The sequence below is a fragment of the Meleagris gallopavo genome, chromosome 2 (assembly GCF_000146605.3).
Source record: "Meleagris gallopavo isolate NT-WF06-2002-E0010 breed Aviagen turkey brand Nicholas breeding stock chromosome 2, Turkey_5.1, whole genome shotgun sequence".
NCBI lineage: Eukaryota > Metazoa > Chordata > Aves > Galliformes > Phasianidae > Meleagris > Meleagris gallopavo.
This window is the reverse complement of record NC_015012.2, coordinates 40,954,447-40,979,881: the sequence shown is the minus strand read 5'-3', so window position 1 is coordinate 40,979,881 and position 25,435 is coordinate 40,954,447. Positions and strand designations below refer to the sequence as shown.

General features: G+C 43.9%; 1 protein-coding gene across 2 annotated transcripts in view; it reads right to left on the bottom strand.

The window, feature by feature from the left end:
• FRMD1 (FERM domain containing 1) overlaps positions 1 to 18,414 on the bottom strand; it is a 29,254-nt gene extending 10,840 nt beyond the window's left edge. The window contains exons 1-5 of one of the 2 annotated variants that reach the window (XM_031552432.1): positions 17,350 to 18,414; positions 12,272 to 12,362; positions 4,612 to 4,691; positions 3,495 to 3,571; positions 1,725 to 1,911 (exon numbers count right to left, since the gene is read on the bottom strand). In XM_031552432.1, the coding sequence (XP_031408292.1) occupies positions 1,725 to 1,911; positions 3,495 to 3,571; positions 4,612 to 4,691; positions 12,272 to 12,362; positions 17,350 to 17,445 (531 nt within the window). In that variant the 5' untranslated portion in view covers positions 17,446 to 18,414. The remainder of the gene's footprint in view (positions 1 to 1,724; positions 1,912 to 3,494; positions 3,572 to 4,611; positions 4,692 to 12,271; positions 12,363 to 17,349) is intronic. The other variant, XM_031552433.1, reaches the window with a different exon arrangement.
• Positions 18,415 to 25,435: the final 7,021 nt, after the last annotated feature.

The window sequence follows — 25,435 nt, the reverse complement described above, 5'->3', positions numbered from 1 at the left end:
ACCTTTTATTCTTGCCCTGCGAGTGCCCAGTTCTTGTGCTTGGACACATGCTCTCTCCATGGAAAGCAGGACACAAAATCCCTTGCTACTCATGGCATTTAAAATCAGACCCCACCAGTTACCTGTGAACATATTTCAGAAGCCAGCTGTCTGTTCCTCAAACAATCAGACCCCATCACTCAATTCCCATTTCCATTTTAAATTAAGCCCCTTGTTTACTAACACCTCTTCTCTCTCTTTGCATGCCATGTCAGATCAGTCATCCTACCATGAGGAAGACTGGGCTCCACAATGAACAACACTGATGCCATCAGCTGTGCAGTGTCAGCAGAAAGAAGTACCAGCTCCAACAGTTCAAAGCTGGGCTGCTTACCCCAGGGGCATCTGCCTTTTCTCAACAGTAGGAGAGCTAAGGCAGCTATCGACCAAATGATCTTCCACAGTGATCTCCAGCACGTGTTGAAGAGAACACACTGGAGGAGTACCTCCCCATAGCAGCCCAGGGGAAGGGAGAGAAGCGTCCCCATGACTGCCAGATTTTGCTCTTTGTAATGATAAATCACCCACATACTTGCTTGGGGCTGTAGCCAGCTGTAGGTGAGCCAGGCTTTGACTTGGCCTTTGCAATGTTTGCCGAATGAAAAACAGTCTGTGATAAGACTTAAATGCCCCATAAACTGGGTGCACCAGACTCAATTTTTCCAGCCTTTTGTCAGCTGCCCTGTGCCAGGTGCCCTGCTGCAAGATGAAGGCCTGCTGTTGAGAAGAGCACACCAAGGCAGGCTGGGACTCATGCATAAAGGACATTCTACTACCTTGCCTCCCTCCCACAATCCCTCCTCCAAATCTTCTCCCTGAAGCAGGGAACAAATCTAAATCAAATTGCAGAGGTGGGTATGTGCAAGTCCTGGGAAATATCCTGCTTGTGCAGATACCAACAACAGAGGTGTCCACAACAAAGCTAACTTCTTTTTCTATTTTGACAAAAGCTTGCATGACCATTTCATCACGAGAGCAGAACTTTGTGCAGGACATCAACTCTGACAGATCTTTTTTTTCAAATCTTTCATTCTCAACTCATTTGCCTTCGCTCAACAATTAAACCAACTCTGGGTCTTTTAAGCTGTTAGTAAATCTTGTAGGGCACAAGCCAAGGTACACATGCTTAGCAATCAACGTAAAACCATTTCCAGGCCCTTCCCTTTTCTCTTACTGCAATTCAGACTCAAATAAACAACAAAGTAGGCACCAGAGGCAATGCACAGCAGTACTATCCCTAGGGTCTGGGTCTGTACATCTCAAAGGTAAGATTACAGAGCCAGGACAGAAGGGCACGCTACACATGGCATTGTGGCCCTGTAGTTTTCTGCAGGGCTTTGCTTGTGCGGATTATTCTGACATAATATTGGAGGCACACTAGTCTCAAAGCCATGGAAGACTTGAAAAAAAGGCACGCTGCTGGAGTCATTCATTTGACACCAACACATTCCCTCACTAAGGAAGAGTACAACTGCCCACCTCCCATAGCCCAAGAGGAACTGTCACCTACAGCCAGCAGAGACACAGAGGGCAATTAACTCCTGAGGGAAATTGAGGGTGACACTGTCACTCTGCCTGATCATCATGGTGTAAGCTGGGGAAGCTGTATGGCTGCAATTAGGTACCAGCGTAACATGGCTCCTGCTGCATGCACAGTACTGAGAGAAAGATTCCCTCAAACTTACCCATTGTGGGAAATATGCTTGAGGTTCAAAATATTTCCCAGTATGGACCTCTTCCCTGTAGTTTCCCAAGTCCGCCTGTAAACTGTAGGCAGCCAGCAGGAAGTAGATTTCTTCTTTGTGGTTGCACCGAGACATAAGTACTTGCTCTTTGAGATGGCAGTAGTAGAGCTGCCTTGCCACTTTATCACTGGAAGACACAAAGGCAGGTTTGTGTGAGGAAGAAATGTCAGGCTCATATAGGGCCTCTCAAACGCATCTTCCTTGTGAGAAAAGGGCTCCCTGATGTGTGTGTGATACCACCATGATACAGTTAAGTGCATGCAGGAAACCCCAAGCCAAGATGAAGGTCTTCTCTCACAAGTATTGTATAAACATGGGAAAGAATAGCCTCTGTCTTTAGGAGCATGAGATCTAAGAAGGTAGGGCAGAGGGTAGATGAAAGAAAAATCGTATCACACCTGTTTGGAGACTGACAACATCAAGCATTTCTGTTACTCTGGAAAGCCTATAGCAGTCAGGAGAATCAACTTCCTTGAATTCCAGTCCTGTTTCTTGCACACCTGTCCTCCTTTCCCCTCTAAACCTGGCATTGCTTTTTCATTTCACTTTGCCTTAGGCTCAAGGTGCTTTTGAACAGCTAATTCCCTGCAAGGTAGATCAAAAGATGCAAGAGCCCTGGGCTTGTTTTCGTCTTCTTCCTCAGACTGCTAAACAGGGATAGTCTGATAAGGCATGTGGACCACTGATAATGTATACACACTTTGTAAGAGCTCAAGGGAAGCATGCTGCTGACATGTATGTATAAAGTGCTGGACACTACAATCTGTATGTAAAAGCGTGTGTGTATAAGTACCTCTGCACTGTTCTACAAACTCCTCCAATTAAATGACTAGTACAAGAGAAATTAGCTTGTGATGCTAAGGGATGCATACACAGGGTGGGAAAGCGCTATTGAATCCCTCTAGTTTAGTAAAACTAAACAAAGAACACCTAACAGCCAAACAGACTCTAGAAGAAAGACTCTCCTGCATCCAAAAAAGGAGAACCGGGGTGGTGATGAGGGCAGAAGAAAAAAAAAGTCTTTGTTCAAGATGAGAACAAATGCCAAAAATTAAGTAAAGATTTTAATCTACTGGAATGATCCCAGCTCTTGGCTTGCCCTGGGGTCACAGCCACGCCAGCAGTGCTGATGCAAATCAACTCTGTCAGTTGTTCATTTCCAACTACCTCATCCTTTGTTCTGTACCATGCAGAGAGGGTGGCTGTGTTTTGAGGGCAGCCCATATTCCACGTGAATGGATCGCACTCAAATGCAAAACTCTCTAACTTATGAAGTCATTTCTTTTGTCTATTTATGAAAGTCCATTTCCAGGAGTACACTGCACAGAGCACTGCACAGATACAAAAACCTGAACTAAAATTATTAGCATGCACTTTGGAATCTAAATAGCTGGTTTTGGTATATTCATCTGATGCCTTTCATACAACCAAAAGATGCAAGCAAAAGACTGTTAAACATATTTCAATACTGTTGTAATTCAACCTGCTCTCTAAACACAGATGGGAAAGCAGTCACCATCTTCCTAGGAGCCTAGGGATAAGAAGTGAGAGACCAGGAAAATATTCATGGTTGCGTGAGGAAATCGGCTGAGTTCTTTTTTAAAAAACAAAAAAAAAGACATCAAGAGAAAAACCTCCACAAGACGATTTTTTGAAAAATTGCTAATAAAGAAACACAAAACACAATTACTAGCACAGAAAAGAACTTACCTTATAACCCTTCCATTTTCTACATAGTATTGTACTCTAAAGAATGCAACAAAAGGAGGGATGAATTTCTCTGTTCCCTAGAGCGGAGACAGAAGTCATGTTAAATAATATTCATCATCCAAAATTTCTCTTACCACCTTTTAACGTTCCTTTCTCCTCAAGCTTGCACCCCATACTGCTTTCCATTTGCCAAATTTAGCTCTTCAGCAATTTTGGGGAGGATTTGACCATCACCAAGGCTCACACAGATGAGGCATAATAAAAAATTTAGACGGGCAGAATGGCAAAATACCCTATGGAGAGTAAAAGAATTTGGCTGAGAGAGGATGAGCTTGGTAAAATAGCCACAGCACAATTTGGGGATGCCCGGCCTGGCACAAAGTTACCTAGCTCAGCACCTGGCAGCACCTGTACGCATTAGTGCTGAACACAGCAAGTTTAACAAAACCTTCCCCAACGCACCAGGCACGCAGCAGGCAGCATGCCATGCTTGCAGCGCTGCAGTCTTTCCAGCACACACCTAGAATTAACCATTTATCTGCTCCATGCCACATCATACAGCAGGGACACACGCACTGCTGCAGGAGCTGCTCAGCCAGGCTGTACTGCCTGAGGCTGAGGTGCACCAGCCTGATATTAACTCCTTGCCTCTTGTTTGGCAGGGCTAATGGTTAGTTATTCACCGCTCCCTACAGCCACAGACCAAAGGGAGACATCGATGTCTGCTTCACATTTGAGATGTCTGTTAGAAGAAAGCCAGCAAGACATCTGTTGTTTTTACTACAGCTTTCCTTTCAGACTTACAGTCTTGTTTAAACAGGAGGAGGAGGAAAGGAACATCTTGTCTTATTAGCTCATTCTCTCATCTTTCCTTCTTTGGCACTTGCTTCTAATGTTTATACAGGTAATTTTTTTCACATGGGGAGCTCAAAATCTTTGCTGGTCAGATTCATCTCACTGTAGATGGCATTCCATTCACATCCAATGCTAACAGCAACTTTCTGGTCATCAAATGTTTTCCTTTTTTTAAACTGGAACTCATCCATAGTCCCCTATTTTAATCAACAGGACCAGGCTTTCCAGAACAGTATTCTCCAAAATTAAACACCTGTCTTACTTTGCTGGTTTCTTTCTTCCATTCCTTTGAGAAGTATTTGCTAAGCTTCTGCTCCAGGTCTATGAAAACATATTCATTATCTGGAAGGCAAGACAGAAAAGCATTTAATGTTAAAGAAGTAGAAATTCTTGTTCATGAAGTACTAAGATGACTCTACCGGTTGTTTCCAACCAATACACTTGAAAACAAAAGCTGACCAGGGAATAAACAGAGGCAGGGAAAAGAAAGGGCAGCGGGACTCAATGCACGTGGCGCTTCCGACAGTATGAAGGAAGCTTGGGTATGCCTCAGATGCTGAGCTGGAATTTCCTAAACTGTCACAAATGCTGAATCCTTCCTTTATGAGTCACAGAGTCACTTACAGAAAGAAAATATCACCTTACCAAGATGACCGTGCTATCAGAGTAATGGGGTAATTTTATTAAACACGTAAGTCCTATCCAAACTTCCACTTTTCTGTCATGTTACATCATGGTCCAGAATGATATAAACAAGTAGACAAGGTCAGGTATTTGACAGGTTTAATCTTCTACATATGAACGGGATCCTGTAGAATGGTGAGGAGGATCAAATCCAAACGTTCTCTTCAGAAAGTTTGGTGTCTCCTGCTCAGACCTAACCTCTTTCATAGAGCTAAAAGATGGATCAAAGGAAGGAAAACCTGACCTACTTCGAAGAACTGAAGTTTGTTCTCCATCTGGGTGAGAGGGAGCAAGAACAAGAGCCAGTCTGAGCAGCGCATCATCTTGAAAGAGCTTTGTGCTGCTTTCAAAGCTTTTGTAGGGCTACTTACCAATTATCAAATACAAATAACTCAGCCAATGAATTTTTTCTTAAGCCTTCTCAAGTCTCACAAAAAGAGATGTGACGAGTCCTTCAGTGGCAACGCCAGCTGAGCACATTCACCTGATTAGTCAATCTACTCCACATTCTTGCCCAGAAAAGTGTTACTACAAGTGACATAAGTCTCAAATTGAAGGCTTTGTTCATAAGAAACATGAAAGTTGAGGGAAAAAAATGGAAGAAAAAGCTTCACAACCACTCCTCTGACCCAAAGACCCACCCAGACTTCCAGACTTCGGCTTTTTCTTTCTGATGTCAAACAAAAAAGGAGGAAGAAAAGAGGTGAACTGTTTCCAATAGAAGTTTACAGCCAAATGAAAACCTGCACTACCATCAATACTGCTGACGGAGAAGTGACACAGGCTGGCATTATAGCAGGTATTCAAAGAGCAATGAGCTACTCCACAGCCATCTGTGGAGCACGGGTGACAGGGCAGCTGGGAGAGGCCTGTTGGCCCAAACCACCCATGCTTCTAAGTCCATAAAGATCAAGTAACACTGCCTTGAAAAGACTGCCGGAAGTCCTAGCCAGCTTCACCACAGTACAGCTATTTGTTACCCATACCCCATAGTCCCTGCTTATATGTCTTATTAATTAGATTAGAGACAGAACCCCAGGAGGATCCAGACACTAAGCATGAGAACTTCAGGTCACTAGTACGGTTTACACGCAAACCCCAAGAAGAGACCAGGCTGAAGGAGGAAGATACCCTAAACTCTCCCTGGTGGTCCTGCTCCTCCTCAACTCAGCATCCTCCTGCTCCTCCCTCCCTGCAAGAATGCTGCACTGCATTCCTGCTTTAATGAAGTTAATATTGCTGGAATGTCAACCTGTGGTGTAAGCCTCCCTCTACAAAAACAAAGAGGCATTTCCCTCCCCAGCACTACATGGACTGTGGGCTTTTTCCTTAAACTGGATTAGTGGTGAAACTTAAGAGATCTCTGTCTGATGCTGAAACTGTTTCTGGCTTGAAAACAAGCTTCTCTCTAAAAGAAATGAGGACGTGGCATTGCGGTGCCTCACAGCAGTGCTGTAAGGTATCATACAGAAATGCACAGATGGTCACCTTTCCAGGGAAGAGGTTGTCTGACCCGTGGATCCAACCAGGGCTAGATAATCAGCATGTACGAGGTGTCCTTGGTTTGCTGGCCTCACATGAATGGCAACAACCAAAAAAGCTGGCTTCGAAGCATGCATGCATGCCAACACGCAAATATCCACTACCAGTCACTGACACTGCATCCATCATTCTCTCAATATTGGTGGTGAGCTTGAAAATATATCACACTAGCTTCCCTTAAAAGCTTCTGTTCAGTCAATGAGTTTACAGCAGCGCATCTTACATCTTTCCCTCAGCTACAGCTTTCAAGCACCCTCAAATTAAAGGAAAAATCTGTGCTTTAACAATCTCACTTCAAATTAATAGTCACCAGAAATGCAAACATTCAAGTGCGCTGACTGCAAAATTAGCTTAGCACATTTAATGTATTTCAGCAAATATAGGACTTGAACTGTTGCAAGCAAAAAATATGGGCCAACCAGAATAAAATGACAATTCTAATGAGTTATGTGGATGTACAACATGCATTATTCACACTACTTGAAAAATAGGAGTGGACAATTCTGACTGTAATGTACAGTCAAATGAACTGTGATTCACTGTTACTCTAAAAGCCTTTACTTCACGTTTACTAGTGCCTCCCCATTTTGATTTTTGTTTTTAGGGGAAGGCTGTGTTCCTTGCAGTATAACTAAGTAACGGTGAATGCCAATAACCTGTTCTCCTCATGTGCCCATTTTGGGCTGAGAGCACTGAGAAATGCCAAAGGCAGATCATTTACTAATCATACAAAGAGGGAGAGCTGAGACCCACTTGGCAGACAAGAATGTCCTGCTAAGTCCCTTGGTTCAGTCAAGTATATTTTAGTATTGTAACTATTTAGACAGTCCAGGAGATTAGGATTGAAATAAAATATGAATTAGCGCAAAGCCAAATTTCCCCATAGCAGGCATTTTCTGCTTTAAAAGAAGGGAAAACACAGTTGTCCTTGGATATAGCACTTAAATTTCACCCAGATGCTGCAAGAAGCCTCACTGCAACACCACTGCTCTCTTGAGAGTCAACAGAAAAGAGGCCAGGAGCAGAACAGAGGAATGGCAGGGAGAGCTGGTATTAGGAGAGACAGTCAGGAAAGTTGAAAGACAAAGAAAAATAGAGAAAGACAGAGAGAAAGAAAGAAAAAGCAAAGCAGAGACCTCACAACAAACGTGCTACAGATCTCATATAACCTGTTTAAACTCCCCAAACACAAGCAGTTTTTGTTTGTTTTTTGAAGAGGGCCACACGCTCCTTTTGTGAGTTCCCCTGGCTTCCAAGTGGTGGTGGCCTGGGAACATCAATGTCTGTATGGCATCTGCTGCAATCAACTCCACAGAACATCTGGATGCACCTGGTGTTATCTTTCAAGCCAACAGGAAGAAACCTTCTCAATCCCTTGTTGATTAGTAGAACTTGGATCAGGATAACCTTGTTTTCAGCTTTAGCTGTTAAGTACACGCATGCAAAGAGCAGAAAGGAAAGGTTGTAACAGAGGCTGGGAAAACAGCAAAGGGGTGACAGCTCCCTTAGCAGAGATGGACAGGAAAATAAAAGGAGGCAACATTAAGAAGCACAGAATAGTTTGGCTGTCAGGAACTGCTGAGATAATGGCGCAGTCATTACTGAAAATGAGCACATAGTACTGCAGGTATTTTGTGTTAGCATCTTAAAGCTAGCAACAAAGCATGCCCAGGCAAAACTCTCCGGACTTTTGGCAGAGGATTCTTTTGCACCAGAAGAGCTGCAGAACCATTCCCAGCATTCCTCATCCAGGAGAAAACATACTGTTTGCAGTCATCAGACAGGAGAGCACCTTACTGGATGGCGCACAGGTGGTGAAGTGGAAAAACTGACAACAGGTGTAGGCCAAAGAATGCTGTCCTGAGTAAAGACCATGCAAGTACTTCCAGAAAGCATTATATAAATTTCTGAAGTCCTGACTACCTGCAAGTTTGCCTAGACGGCATGTTTCTGCGCATGTTTTCCCTGCTTTGTAAGCAACTCTTGATTGAGGTACTGAAGCCGTTACAGTGAACTGTATCTCCTTTGTTTAGGATATGGGAGCAACTCGCAAATGGAATACAACTATCCCTGCAGATATCTGAAGGAAAAGCGGTAGAAGCAGAGGGTAGCAGGGAAGGACCAGGGTGTAGAAATCACCTGAGGGTATTTTGGAAAAATTCTGTTATCACCTGCCTTCTTAAGAGACAGTTTGGTATAACAGATACCTACATAATACAATGTACAATGCTGTAGACTCTTCTGCCTAAGAACTAGAGTTGTGAAGGATACATAGCTGCAGAAGAGTTACCTGTAGACACAGAAGTCCTGACAGAGTTAACCACCAAGCTCCCTGCTAAGCACACAAGTAAGGAGGACTAGGAGCTATTCTTCCCTGGGTCTGTCAAAGTAAGCAGCCAGAGCTGTAATAATTGAAGGATGACCCTCGAGGCAAGGGAGCTGAAGCAGAGGGATTTGGTTTTGTAAGAAAGCCAACCTGACAAACTGGTATGAGCACACCAGTAGACACAGTGGCAGGGTCCAAGAGCTAAACACTTGCTTCTTCCCAGTCAAAGGCTTCTATCTGCTTAAGTCGAGCAAGGTTTGATCCTAGGAGAAGCCCAAGACTTAGGATTGCGAGGATTCGGGTTACAACAACAAAGGAGACCTGGCTGCTCTTTGTCTGCTGACAAACAGTTTTGCTTTAGAAGATTGAACTGTGAAGCTGCATACACATTCTGATAACAGTAGGGAAAACTCTTGCAGGGCACCAGATAAGACTGACCCTGCATGAGGAGCTGCTATGTAAGACCCAGCTGCTGAAACCTATGGAGCCAGCATGAACCTGTAAGGACTGCAGGGTCATCAGAGAACAAATTACAAGAAAAAAATGCACGTAAGGAGTAGCTGAACACAAGGTATAGTCTGCTTGATGACCCGTGACAAAACTTGAAGAACAACATATCCCAAGCTCCATGGTGGTGTTGCTTTGCATTAACATACTTTCCTGAATATAATTTTCAAAGGGATAAAATTCTTCCTACAAATGCAAAGGTCTTTCTTCCCCTTTATAGTTGTCCGAAGTGCTTTCAATATTGAAGGGGAAAAAAAAGGCAAAAGAGCAACAGCAGTGAAAAATCCTGTCCTCTCATCATTACTGTTGCCTTAAATCCTGAAGCTTGTCCTCAGGATTTCTAACAGTTGGAAATTAAGGAGAGCCCCAAATTCTCTTATCCTTTAAGCAAGGAACACTGGAAGACATGCTCCAAGACCTAGAGCTTAGATCTCACAGCAATTATTGTTTGCACAGTGCTTAGTGGTGCTGTTTTCATTTTTGCCACACACGGGGATTAAACTTCTGTTTATGATTAAGGAGCCCAACTTCTCCCCCTCACACACATACTTACTATGAGACCAACTGAGCATTACCATATCTGTTCAATGTCTGCAGGTCAAATGGGCTCCTAATCCAGATAATCCACCAAGTGTGATTGGTTACAGTTCTGCAGAAATGCCATAATTTTCATTTTCTTGCCCCCGCTGACAGTCAGGGTTTTGTTGGCAAATTAACAGCAAGGTAATGGATGCAGGTGGATTAGAATATCTTGTTCTGCATGTGGCAGTATCAGATTGTCAAAAATAAATACACACCAAATCTGTGAAATATGTCCTTATTGGAACAGGGTGGCTGTTTCTTAATGATGGCATTTTAGAGCTGCAGCACCAGGAGGTGAAAATGTGATGTAGAAGGGGAACATGCTTTGCTACAAAATGCAAAGGCTTCCTCTCTAGTTTTTGGATACCCAGTCCACCTAGACCAGCACCAAACCTTCCACACACTAACTGCAGTAAACACACTGAATCCTGGCAAAGGCATCGGACTTTACTCACATGACAACCCTGGACAATGCAAAACTTACCCAGGCCTCCCACAACCAAGACAGGCTACTTCCCTTTCTGGAGATGAAACCAAAACTCCCTGGAAAACTGACCAAGGGTGACTCAAAAGTTACTTCCCAAAGCCCAAAGATGGAGAGCACTACATCTGCAATAGAAGCAAGATCTTAGTTACCACCGACAGCAAGAGATTTATTTGTTGGCCAGGACAGGTAAGGAGGTGGAAATTAAGTCTGGGAACAGAAAATGAAAGACTTATTTTGCTACAGCCCCACGTAAGGACTGAAGGCAGGTAACAGAAGAGCACAGCAGCACACAAGGCCAAATTTGTCCCGGGTCTCAAGAGTGAGCTACAGCTTTCCTGGTGGCTGTGGCCATTCATGCTAAGGAAATGACTCCTGATGCTTCCCTCCCTCCTGTTGTCTGGCACCCAAAATCCAGACAATTTCTTAAGCAAAGTAACAAAAAAGATTCTCTTCCTCGTCCAAAATCTCGATACTTGCCAGGGTGGAGGAGGTGCCAAGGTGAGCACACAGCCAGCCTTCATCCAAGCAGCTTTAGAAACTGAGCTACAGCAAGAGTGAAGAACAGTGAGGAAAACAGAACAAAAGGAGAGGTCCCATTCAGCTACTTGTCATTTTTCTAAGAGCACTGCAAAGAATTAGCTTATCTAAAAAGGATGAGCATTTTCGTGAAGCAAGTGAAGATTGTTTATGTTTAAAGCTATAGGCAATATACTTTTGAGTTTTAAGTAGCACTGCTCAACCTAGTTGAATTGGAGTATTCAGGTCTTCCTCACTGGAATGGAAATAAAGAACTGTGCTGGTTTAAATCCAGATAGATGTTTGTCAGCTACTGTTTAGTTATGTCGATGGAAACTCCTGGAGACTCTCCAAACGTTAGGGAGATAAACAGCTTCTCCCATCTTAGCTTCAATGCTATGCTCAGAAAAATGAAAAAGTTTTTAGAGAAAGAACAGAAAGGAAAATGAGATGAGAAAACTTAAACAACTTTCTCCCACATACTCATAAGCAGGCAAAATAAACCTCACTTAGGATTCATAAAGTTATTCTCATTTCACTGATAACATCCAGAGATACTGCAGTAAATAGTGAAACACTTGAGAAAAATTTTAGAGGGAGAAGTCAACAGATTCATTACTGTTTTCGAAGAGGCTGGGAGGTGTTGATGCACACTATCCTAGAAATGTAATATCTCCTATCGGTTTGCTCCTTTTTAAGGCATCATCTTACACTGTCACCTGGTCAACACCAAGATAAAGAATAAGCAGACTGGACTTCAATTCATGTACTAAGACATTTTATATTTCCCAGATGATATTTCAAAACACAATTTTCCTACTCCTCATGTATTCAGTCCCCTCAAACCATGTAAGTTTCCTCTCCCCATTATTCTGCATTCCTTGCATGTGACTTCAGAACATAAATAACATTTCCAGCCCCAAATTCCTTTTAAAATTCATCTCTTGTCCAACTACTGACAGTTCTGAACTCATACAGTAACAAATATGTTGGCTAGCAAGTTAGCTATAGGGGAGAAAGAAAATTCCACAAAGAGGTAGAACATAAGAACAAAGAAAGAGAAGAAAAGGGCCCCCTTCTCCCAATTTGTCTGCCCACATACCAAAGATCAAGAGAGCTCTAAGAAGCCTGTGCATAATCTACATACTTTGTGACCTTATTACAATTGAATTCTCCACAGGCATGGCCAGTGTGTATATATGCACACACTGTAAATACACACAAGCAGGTCTGTGGAAGTTTGCCAAGTCATTTGTTCTTTGCATTGAGTTTGCTTACTTTTAACAATGCTGAGGCCAAAGAAGTGAGGCTCTTTAATCTTCACTAAATCACAAACTTGCTGGAAGAGCTCCTGTCCTGTGGCTTTGACCTGAAAGAAACAACCAGTCCAACATTACAGATGGCCCACACACCTGAATGGGCCAGTTCTCCTTCCTTACACTGGCCAACATGTTTTTGGTTATCAAAGCTGAAGAACTCTCAAAGAACAAGATTTGTTTTCATTATTATCATCATAGAAAAATTATCAAGGCATTCCTTTTGTACCTTCACACTGCAAAGTGGCTCAGCTCAGTCAGATATGAATTCAGATCTCCTATTTATTGGCATTGTTGGGTAAAGAGAATTCTGGAGTGCTAGCTTTGTGCAGTGCTACTGACAGGTACTCTCATGGAAAAAGTTTGTAAATATAGAAATCAAAACACTGGTCTCTTGTATAAATGTTTTTTCAGAGATTATGAGAAACAACAAAACTTTCATTCAAGAGAACTAAAAACAAAAGTACACAAAGAAAGCCAAGACTGCATTCCTACATTTACCTGAAATGCCTTGTGGGGTACAAACGATGTTGCTCTCTACTCCACACAGAACAGCTTATTCTGTCTGCCACTGACTTCTGGTCACACAACAATTAAACATCTGCATTTTCAGAAGCTGTCATCAATTGCCTATTTCCTTGCCAAACGGAGACCGGTCCAGTACAAGCTCCCTCAGCAAAGTGGTGTTATGGGCTACTTGCATGTGGCAAGGATGTGTACAGTGACTGGAAAGCTCCCCTATTAGATCTCCTCTCATTTATAGCCTTGTTTCCCTCACTATACTCTACCTCAGGAGTACAACTCAACAGACTAGCAAAATCCCACAAATCCCCAACCCTCAAGAGACATGGGAGGAGTTCTGAGCCAGAACAGCTGCAGAGAGCAAAACAGTACTGAGACAGACAACCAAAGTGCTGCCTGGGGTGCAGCCAGCTGCTGTGAAATCAGCCACAATCTCTCAGCTGTCCTCCTGTGCCACTGTTGGACAATACCAAGCAGCAGCACCAGAAGCTGCCATCCCAAGAAGAAAACAGAAGTCTCTCTCTGAACTTGCCTGCAGTGTAATCATCACCAAATTAACTGCCACCATAATTCCTCAAGCCCTTTTAGGGTTGGCATGCCATGCTGCCCAGAAGCAGGTTCCACTCTCCTCCCTGCCCCAGGGTGTACCATGTCACTAGTTACGGACAATGGGAAATGAGGTCACTGACGTTTTTTGTTTGCCTGCTTTGTTTTTTCTTCTTGACAATGCACCACCAACCAGCCACTCACTAATGCTTCACCCAAAGCTTTGAAACCTGCACTACACCAACATGTGTGCAACACAAACTTTAGGATGAGAGGTGATAACATGCAATTCTGTAAGACCCCCAAACGGTAAGGGTGTGGTCTCAGACCTAAAAGTGGTACTCGTTCACCAAAAAGACGTAGTTGTAGCTGGCCTCCTTTCTCAAGAAAGCAAGCTCTGTGCTTGTTCTCCTTTCTGGGAAGGACTGGATGACCTACCTGTAGCTGGAATGATTATGCACATGCATCAGTCACTAGGAGCACATGACTATGTAAAAGCTATATAAATAGGTATATTTTGTGACATGCTTTCACACCTAAGGGAAGAAAAACTTGCTGGAAGATATTTACTTCTATGAACTGAAGAACATTTTGCAACACTCATCTCAAAAGCAGCAATTCAATGAGGTTTCTTGCACAGCAGGTATGTGATCTACCACCTTGTCCATTCTCCTTTTGGTATTTTCCTACTGTATCCAGTTTTACTCCCAAACTTCATAGCTATGCAATACTGATAACACCTGCAATCTCTGTTTCCTCCTCTTACATTCCCCTGTTAGAACAATCAATATTTCCTTTTTAATTTTCCATTTTTTGTGGTTCTGTTTGGCCTTTCCTCCCTTTGCACATGGTTTGTATGCCAGACTCCATTCCAAACACATTATGCATCATTCCTTCCTCTGATGAGGCCTGATACTCAGCTTTGTTCCACATCAGATTGGACTAAAATTCATAGTGTGAAGAAACCCAAAAATAAGATCATATGCAAGATCATAAAATCATGTGCTACTCCAGAGTCACTCTACATGCAAGCATTCATACATGCTGGTCACCCATCTCTATTTTAGCAGTCCATATGCTTTAAAGAACCAGCTCTGCTGCTCACAGAATAACTGGAAGACTTCAGACCTGCGCCTGCTGCCCCTAAACACACAGGACTACACCAGACTTTCTTCCCAAGTTTCAGTTCACATTCCCATCTCTCCTCTGCCAGCTTGGCAACAAGCAACAACTGGGGGCACTTCTGAGACACCTAAGCACTGGTGGAGTAGTTGGCTGTTCTGCTCCTCACAGGAAGCAGTCTGACCCTCACTATTCTAGGTCTCTGTCATTTTTTTCAGCTGCTATCACCAAAGAAACTTCTCAGAAATTTTACTGAGACAGTCACAAAATCTAGTTGGTACTGACCAGTGGGTTCAAAATGAGGTAAGCCAGCACACTGGGAGGTAAAGAAAACTGAACAAACTGGATGCTGCTCCAGATCTTTGATGTAAGTGATAGACAATACATAGAGAACAGTGTTCTTTCTCACCATTCCCTCAAATCAGCCAATAAACCCCCATGGCAGACACTTAAATTAATACAGATCTGATGAGGGCTGAAGAAACTTTAAAATGGCCCCGACTTTTTTCCCTACAATGTCAATATCTAAGAAAAGCACAAAAACTTAAAGAACAGGCTTCCATCTACATGCAACCATACAAAACACATATAGGAAAACTCTTATCTGGAAGGATGGAATTTGTATGAGAGGAGGAGAAAGGAATTATGTGCATAAACTCTTTTCTTATCGGGGAAAGGATCTATAATTTATTCTGCTGGAAGGATAATGATTCCTACCTACCTCACTGAGCTCCAACCTTATTTAGTATTTGCATTCCACATTGAGGAGGTTAAAAGGCTTTGGAAACATTAAGTAGTGGCATTATTATTCTAATAAATGCACAAGCTATCGTCTGTGGTTGTGCTAATTAAATTTGTGTTCTACTAATATTACTGGAAAATTGCCTTGATGTTCCTTTTAGAAGATGTCTCCAGCTGCAAAATCCTGATTTTTGTTGTTGTTTTGAAGGGGTGTTGTGGTAAAGAATGAAGCCAAATGAAAAGCTGGGTTTGGTGACTTGCCCAGTTTTAAGAGGTTATGTTTCACTCTCTATGCAATTAGGACACAACTGTGTTTTGAGAACTCGTGTTTTGACCCAAGCAGATATTCTCTTTCACACCCAGGTATCTCCGCATACATATTTTTGCAACTTTATAACCACTGAAGCATGAAGCAGCAGAAGTGAGGAGGGAAAATGTCTTAAAAGGTCTACAGATGGATGTGGTGTCACAGATCCTGCCAGAGAAAGGGATATTCAAAGACTCTTAGCTTTTTGCAGGAGCTGCAGGAAGGCAGGTGGGAACAGGGACATGCTGCCTTCCCCCCATCCCCAAAACACTAAATATGAAAGGACATTCCTTATGCTTTATCAAGCTGCTGCAGCCCAGGGCAATTCACAGTCACATTTTAAACACAGACTATAGCTCTTGCTACCTGCCCAAGACTGGGCATGGGACATCCTGCTGCAGTGGGACATCGCCTAAAGACAGTGGAGCTTGGGCAGCCCCACAGCTGTCATATGCTCTTGGGACAACAGTACTCAGCCAGATGTGCGATACCACAGTTAAAATGCCAGGCAGGGAGCAGAGGTGGAGCAATGAGACCAGAAAGGGCTTTGGGCATCTCTGGATGACCCTCTGCTCATTTAATGCTGAGCCAAACCAAATGGCAATGCCATCAGCCCTGCCTGCACTTCTGCACGCGAGTCTGCACCTCAAGAGATTTAGGGCAGGCTCTGCTATCTCACATCTTTAGCCTTGCTGATAAAAGCTATAAAAAGGTGAGATTTAGGGTCAGTCTCAACAGACCATTATCACTGGCCTTTGCACCTGCCCTAGGAGCTTAATTAAATTCTCATGTTGTGACTTGTACAAAACTAACAGACTGCAGAAGTTCGGGAGGTAACTGGGCTGAATTTGATCAGACGACCTGCAAGCAGAGAGCCCCAGGTTTTGCTACTGAAGTCTCATTCTGACCAGCCCTTGTGGAACTTTCCGTTAGTGATGCCACATTTAGGCATAACAGGCAGGAGAATTCCTATGTGGATTTTGAAGATTAGCACACGTGCCATGTTTTCAGCTGAGTACTTAGAACAGCTCACCTCACCTGCCTTCCCTCTCTCCCCATCCCAGGGGAAAGCAAATAAAAATCAAAAGGAAAAATCTCACCAGCGCACATGGAAACTGCACATAGTCATAAGGGAGTGCTCAGCTCTGTCACCTAAGCTGAAGTACTGCTGCTGGTTTGGTTTCTCGCAAGCTGAGAAGCGAGCAGCAAGGAGCCCATGTGCACTGCAGTGGGCATGGGGCTGTGCCAAGCAGGCAGCCAGCAGGGTTCTGCCAGCACTCCTGCACGCGCACTCCAGTATTTGAAGAGCTGATCAAAGAAATGCAGCAACTTAGCTGTGGTCAGTGTGTGTACAAGTACTCGAAGGAGGGAAAAAAAAGCCTCAGATGTTTGCTCTGCCTTGGATTCTTTGAAAGACGCTGACAGGCTCTCAAAGCAGAAATAGCTGAAACACCAGTGTAAATGGTCATTATTAAGTATGCTTGCTAAATCATCAGGACACTTCAGATTCAATATGAAAAAATCTCTGGTTTATTAATTGTGGAAAAAACACTGTGGGTGCTTAAAATAACCCCAACAAAATAACAGCAGAGAAAGAACAGAAGTTACCTCCATCCCAGAAGTTTTGGGTAAGTCAGTACTAACGTTTTGAAACCACCCAATTAGAAAATGGAGTGCCAATTACACTAAGCTGGCTAATAGCCTTTGGGTCAGCAGACCAGGCTTTGAGAGAAAAACAGCAGCTAACAAAGCCAGCCTTGGCCCGGAGCGAGGCCTCCCGGCATCCCTCGAGAGCCACTCACCCCCACAGTCAGGCTGAGCTGCTCCCGGTCAGGCAGAAAGACGCAGACGCTGCGGCCCTCAGGGTGCATCCTGCCAGACAGCAGTGCCCGGCTCATGGCGGGCAGCTCCGTGTGGCCCCGCCAGCAGCACCTGGTGTCTCCGGTGTGGATAGGCGTCAGGCTCCCTTCATCCCATGCACCTGCTGGGAAGGGGAGAGTGTCAGTGAGGCTGTGGTGAGGCCTTGCAGTTGCAGCTCTGCCCCACTGCTGGCTGAGGTTGGCTGCGCTGTGCCGAGAGGGCAAGTCTCAGTGGAACCTGACTCACCCATTTCACAAGGTCACTGTCAATGTTTCTGATGGCATTGTGGCACAAACTGGGCAGAGATAACCTTTACATAGTCTGAGAGGCAGAGCAGAGTGCCATAAAGCAATCAGATCTATGAACCCAAAACAAGACTGAGATGTACGTAAGCAACGAGACAGATGATGCCACAGGACACTGCCTGAAAAAGCCTATGAGCAAAAGGGAGTGCCACGTTCTTCATCTGGGACATCTCCTTGATGCCACCTGAAGTGGAGGATTTTGACAAGCTGTCAGCGCAGAGCACGTCATCTGAACTAGGATCCCTTCTGCCCAGCCCTGATCCCCAGGAAATCGCTGCCCTCATACTCAAGTGAACTCATCAGCTTCCAAGGCTGAGCCACCACTCCTCATTTTTTGCCTCCTCCCAAGGGCCGAACCCTGGCAGCACAGTTGGGAGGTTTTCACTTTTGGGAAAAAGCTGCTGGAACAGCATCGAAAATGCGGCTGCCTGGGAGCTGCACAAGCAACTCAGAGCTGAAGCTACAATAACCACAGAAACATGAGAGGGAAACTGAATTCGTGCGCAGAAGCACAACAGCACGTATCTTCTTCCCATTGCTATGGGAGGTTACACAGCACTCCCCACAGCTACCTGTTGCCACCTTTTCGCTGTTGGTCACTGCACAGCCTGCATCAGAATGCTACATGCTTTCTGCTTTGTTTTTGAATCAAGCAGAAGAGCTGTAAGTGTCCTCCTACAACTGCAAAAGCTGCTCCATGCACCTCCTCCCTTGCTTGAGCTGGCATATAAAGCATTGCTTTATTAAGAAGTGTTGTATATGTTTTCTATAGAAATCATTCTGAGAGCAAAGCATACAAAACTTACTAATAAAGGAGGGAGTGCCATTAAAGGACCAAGTTATTATTAATTCAGACTTTGAAAAAAGTAATAAACGGGAACTAGGATCTTTAAAATGAAGGTTGCTCTAAATTATAAGCACACAGAAAAGACATTTGACTTCCCGGATGAGAAGAGGTCAAAGCTTCCAGGTAATGAAACATTTGGAGAAAATCTCTCATTCATCCTCCTCCATCAATATAATTATACCAATGAGCTCTCCTGGGTCCCAGGCTACACACTGTGAACAGCTGTATATAAATACCAGACGTCTATAGAATGACTTGAGGGTGACAGGTCACTTTTTATTGTCATCTGATGTCATGCGCTCCATAAACTTTATGGATAGTATAAGAACCTCAGAGTTATGAGCTCAAGCTTTCCACTGTAAGTAGGTTTGTTTCGATTGTCAAACTATTGCACTATGGCCCATGTCTTCACTCACAAGGGGACAAGCATTCACACAGCCTGTAACACAAGTCAGAAAAGGCGAAAAAGTAAAAATAAACTGACTTTTTTTTCCCCTGTGGATAATTCGAGAAACTGAACCCTATTTCCTCATACCCTCTGTTAATCACGGCTCATCCTATTCACACTTGCTTTGTTCTCCTAAAATTTCAAATGGACAACTGTAGATTGTGGGAGATGGGAAGTCAGAAAGGGACCCTGCATTAGCAGGGTGCATTAGCAGGGGGTTGGGCAAGATGGTCTCCAGAGTTCCCTTCCAGCTCCTGCAATTCTGTGATGCTGTGAATGGACAGGGAGATATTTTTTCCAATGTTTTACAACAAATGAGCTCTTCAACCCTGCAGCAGGTAAGAGGTTAAAGAAGCGATGTCCTTAATCTGAAGGGGGAGGTCAAACACAAGCCCAGATCAGCTTTCTCTTCTTCAGAGGTATGCTAGAATGTGATAAAACTTAATGAATCATTAACTTGCTAGCAGTGCACGCTTATACTGAACACACACACACACACACACACACAAAAAAGCCAAGAATAACTGTCCAACCATAACAAGTGGCCAGAAGGAATGCTCTTACTTAAACATACACAATTTCAGACTGCCCATATGCCATTCTTTTGTTTACCAGAGATTCCAACCTCTTAACCTCAATTAAACCCTAAAAGCTCTGGCAAATGCACTGCAGATGAATTAATAAAAGCTGAAGTCAATCATTGGCCTCTGGGACACTCTACAGTTTGTTTGGGTTGGCCTTTTTTTGTTTGTTTGTTTTGATTTCTTTTTTTAAATAACATCTTTCCATGATTTTGCTCCCAGAGAAGTCCATTTTGAGATGTAATTGCTTAGTCAAAGGCCTGTCAGTGAAACAGTCAAAGATGCTTTATATTCCTACTCTTCTGGTATCAGTCAGGCATCTTTTTAGTGCCTACAGTTTATTTAGCACTGTTTATTTTATTCTACCTAAATACACGTGCATCAGAGCTTTGGACAATAAGCCTGCCATTAATTTCAACACTACTCCGATTAAACAGGTCAAACACGGCTGTAAAAACTAATTAGTAAGAACCCTAATCTTCTGCTCCTCTACCCACGGCCCCACAAGCTGCCTCCCAGCAGCAGAGCAGGGCTACAGTGTTCAGTTAGTAAAAACGGGAATTGGTGGAGTTAGCAACAGCAGTAGAAGCAAGAGAATCCTTTGGAGATGAGATTGGTTGTTGCATTTCCATAAGCAAGTTTGAAATCCACCTTTCTTTCTGGTCTAAGGTGGCAAGGAGAAAAAAAGTTAGTAGTTCCTTCTTCCTGCACTTTGTAACTTCAGATCCCCAAACGGCATCTATACAAACCAGCCCATGCACTTAAACTGGGCTTCAGTGTGAACTGCACAATCCTATTTTATATATCACAGCCCGCTTGGAATTAGGCCCTAATCTTGACTTCAGCCTCTCGGGACTGCCACAGGCACACCTCAAGGGAATAAAAACAAATAGGTGAAAGAATCGCCCACCAACTCTAAGAAGCAAAGCAGAACAAAATTCAATCATCAAGAAGAAAGAGCGCAGATAATTATGTGCTTCTCTCAAAAACATCCAGGAACGCAACCTGAAAGCACGGTTTTGAAGGTTTATTATAGTAAAGTATCTTGGGAAAGCTTGTTTTGCTACTACTGACAGAAATGAACACTTAGCACATTCCCGATGAAACCACAGCAGACTGGCCCTACCGAGTTCTGTCAAGGACTGCTCAGAAATGCTAAGACTCTTCTTAATGTTTTTCACAGATGTCTTATGCTTCTAAGACAACCGGACTCCTAGACTGCCGTTCCACAATCAGCTTAGGTAGCTCTAATCAAGCCAGCTGTGCAGCAAGGCAGATAGGCAGCTGCCTGGAAAGAAGCCTACCTTTGTGCAGCAACCCACGCTCATGTTGCCTCAACCTGATGATAAAATACAGCCTTAAAACTGAGAACCTCCCTCACCTATATCTTTTTTCCCTTCAAATATACACTGTAAGACAGAGTAACAAAAACAGAGTAAGAAAAAGCCTAAGCAAGCAAAGAATCATAGAATTGATTGGAAAGGACCTCAAGGACATCAAGCTCCAACCTCCCTGCCGCAAGCAGGGCTGCCAACCTCCACATTTAATACTAGACCAGACTGCCCAGGGCCCCATCTAACCTGGCCTTGAGCACCTCCAGGGATGAGGCATCCATAGCCTCTCTGCGCAGCCTGTTGCAGCACCTCACCACTCTCTCTGTGAAGAACTTCCCTCTGATATCCAGCCTAAATCTTCCCTCTTTCAACTTAAAACCATTTCTCCTTGTCCTGCCATTACCTTCAAAGATTTGACTCCCCTCCTGTTTGTAGGCTCCCTTTAGGTACTGGAAAGCTGCAATGAGGTCATCCTGCAGCCTTCTCTTTTCCAGGCTGAACAAGGACATACAAGTGGCATGTATTAGCTCTTCTCAACAACCTGAGTCCCCATACAACTCCCTTGACTAGCCCATGAGATGACAAAATTTTCCCTGGGTGCTCCAAAAGACAGGATCTCAGAATAGATGCAGTCTGGCCACAAGAAAGATGCAACACTGTCAGCAGAAATGATTGGCATTCGGTTCATAGACTAGGGAGATGCAACTGCAGCAGGTCTTTTGCATCTGCTACATCTGAGCACAGCACACCTGCATGGATAGGATGTGGGCCCAGCTCTCACTTCTGGGATTTTCAAAAGGACCAATAGGAAATGCCTTCAAGAACTCCAGGGCTGTGGAGTCCTGGTAGAGTTCATTCTCACCACGTATCTTTGGGGACAGATGGGGAAGTTGCTGAATACTGGTCTTAGATGCCAACTAACATCCTTTTTCTTTCCCTTTTGTACAAACAGCACTCTCCAACGTCATTGAGCTTTAACAATAGAGAGGAAAACTCTTTGTTTGTAGTCCTATTGCAGGATTAGACACAGCTCTTAGGCATGACTGCCCCACACTCCACCTGTGTGCTGTGAAGTTTTCCCACCTCACTTCAAGCATCAAAAGTGAGCGCTAGAGCAAGAAGTGCTCTCTTGGGTTTCTACCTCTTCCGCTTTGCTCTGCCTCTCCTAGAACATGGCCAGTGTGCTCAGGAAGATGGGTTCCCCCAGAATTCCCACGACACCTATTCCTGACCTGTGATCGTGGTGGTATGCCACTTTATGGGCTGCCCTACTTCTGCTTAGAGGCAGGGGACAACTCTCCTCAGTGGTGATGCAGCGCTCTTTGGAAGCCAAGAGACACATGTTTTTGTACACACACTGACACCTGCAAAACAGTCTTCAAGGAAGGGAAAAAGGCTCAGCTGAAAGCAAAGCAGCAAAGGACACACATGCTCCTGTAGTATGGAGGTGAGGAGGCTGTGAGGGCAGGACCATGTGGGTGGCTGCCATGTTTCTATCTGGCTGCTCCTGGGATGAGAAAAGCACTTCAGCACTTTATTTCCCATGAAGAGAGCTCAGCATGAATCACCTGGGCTTAATCCTTCCCCAAAAACAGAACTGAATTCAGAAGTCTTTGAGAGAAACAATGAGCATTACAGCCTCCAAGCAAAAGGGACAAATTATGATCTCATGAGGGAGCAAGGTTTTCCATCACTTCCAAGTCTGTGTCTGCCTTTGAGTTTCTGTGCACAAAGGTACGCAGCCTTTTAAAGTGCATTAATAGAAACGTGCAAAACTTTGCAATATACATCCTTTGAACATTAAATGTCTGCAGTGAGAACACACATCTCCTTTGCAGCATGCCATGTTCCTGGGAAGACTTTCTGCTGTCAACATCAGAAACAGCAATGGTTGAACTGACCCTGCCTGCTCATTGATTGGTAATGCAAATACAGCATTTCCTCATCATGCCTGACTACCAGCGTGAAGGTTCTCATTACAATGAATTTGTTTATTTCCTCACAATCTACAGCTGGGGTCCTTTTACTGATTAACAGTCACAGGACTTCCTCAGGTTTCAAAAATCACATATGTGAATTAGTGTTTATGATTACGTACTATGTGAAGGAATCAAATGGCTTAGGCAAATGCAGACGCATAAGAACGAATCAGTGAAATACAGCACAGTATGTGAAACAGCTTCAGTGTCCAGGACACAACACATGAAGCTGCTGCAAAGAAAGCTTACATGGAAGTGCAAAGCTCTGTTCTTTCAGCTGAGTGACCAAGGCAGCATCACATGAATCCTTCCAAGATTAAGCAAAGCAAATTGCTTCAGCAGCCGTTCAGTCTCACCAAAAGCTTGCCCACACCCAAACACAAGGACACATCCCTTTGGAGAAAGATCAGTACAGAAAGCTAACTCACGGGCATGCATACACAGGCAGTCCAGAGTGCAGTACAGACAGTACCAGGCAGAGTCTGCTGCCTCAGTGTGAAGGGGAGCAACAGAAGGTACTCCACTTTGGTGCTTTCCCTGCACACCTCCGCCAAGTAGTGCAACCTTTATTTATGAGAGACTGCTCACCTTTTGTATGTAGGTGAAACAGGAGAAGCAAAGCACAGGTGGAGAGCTGCAGCAAGGTCTTAATAAGAAGGGAGAATGAGGCTTGTTCCCTGCTCCTGCAGCTGTTGGGATGTTCAGGAAGCACAGTGAGAGCATGGAACAGCAAGACCTGATCTCTCTTCCAGAGACTCAAGAGAAAAGCGTGTTTCTCTGTCATGCTAATTGAAAACAGTTGAGATCTCGTAACCCAAAAGCCTATCAGCTAATTCTCTAACGGGGAACATATTTCTCCATTGAGTCTATCAAGGCTAATAAACAGTGATTCTCACAAGTCAGTTTATTAAATACTTGCTTAATCTATTGTTTGAACTCTCATGTAATCAAACTCAAAAACAGCTGAGAAAATTCTTCTGCAAGACTGTCTTTGCAGAAATAGTTCCACTGTGGTGGAATTTCTATATTTCAGCTATACTGGGCTGAATTGGAACCAAGCCACCCAAAATATTCCGTAGAGCTGTCAAAAAACAAACAAACAAACAAACCAAGATCTTATATCAGTTTTAGAAGTAAACGCACTATAAGCTATTTAAGAGAAATAAAGACATCATTATAACTTCAGAGGTAATACCCTGAACTGCAAGATGGATAAGAACAGACACGCTTTTACCACTGTATTACATAAGTAACCCTTTGAGGTAGTAAGAACTGGGTAAAAAAACTGGTTTGCTTCTCTGAAGGAGGGAGAAAGTCCACTGCTCATCTCATGGCACTCAAATCCAAATCTGAACATCCACACCAACCATTCAGCTTCTGCATCCACCTGCTTCTAACTTTTTCCCTCCCCGAAAAGTGCAGCTTATCTTAAACCAATACTCCTCTCTGCTCTGAATATGTAAAACAGAGGAACTTCCAGAATAGAGAGAGAAAGCTCTGATTGGAACACAGCCTGCTTCTGTTACAAATGTGAAATCACCTATCTGCCCATACTTTGACAGAACTAATGCCAACATCACAAACGGGGCCTATAGGAACAAATGCAGCTTCAGGGATCACACATGCTGCTGCCAGCAGCTACCTTCAGCAAAAAGATGTGGAAACAGGAAGGCACAGCCCAAAAAAAGAAACAGAATGAGGACAAACAGCCTTACAAAGAATGGTTCCTTTTTGCGGCAATGCTGAGTTTTGCAAAAAGAGAAAAGACAGCAAAAAAAAGAAAAAAAGAAAAGCAAGAGTAAGGAGTTCCTTAAAAAAAAGATCCTCCTCCTAAAGTTCTCCAAGAAGCAGCTCCTCTTGGGGACTTCAGGATCTGGCCCACACCTTCTCCATGCTCAGTTTCTAAGAATTAAGGTGCCACTGCTAAACACCTCCAAGAGCATTGAGGAGCAGCAAGAGAATTCCTGTAGGAAAAGAAGCAGCGTAACCCCAGAGCACAGCAGGCAAGCAAGTCATTTACACTGTCTTGAACTGGACTAACAGTAGGGCAACTGTAGAACTCCATCACACGGTGTCTGATGGAGACCTGTTCTGCATTTGCTCATCTTCACTTTTAAAAGGAAAGGGAAGGGGGTATGAGTAAACACCTTTTCCCCCTGCTGGGTCTCCCCGATCTGAGGTCCATAGACCCAGGCAAAGCCCCGGCATCACGAGAACAGCAGGCAGCACGCCTGACTGAGAGCATATCGCAATTAGAGCAAAAAATAACCAGCACAGCGAGGCCACGGCATTCTACGGCCACTCCGAGCTTCCCGGGAACTAGACAGAAAAGATTTTAAAACACCTGAACAAACAAACAGGGACACCAGCCTTTGAAAGCCTTGTTTTGGACATCATAGCAAAGGTGACCACTGCCAGAGATACACGCGTGTTACTTTCTCTCATAGTAACCCCTGTGATTTTTAGGTGCTTACCGTCAGGGCGCGGCACCTCCGCAGCTCAGCACGGACAACGCGGGACAGCCGGAGCCGAGC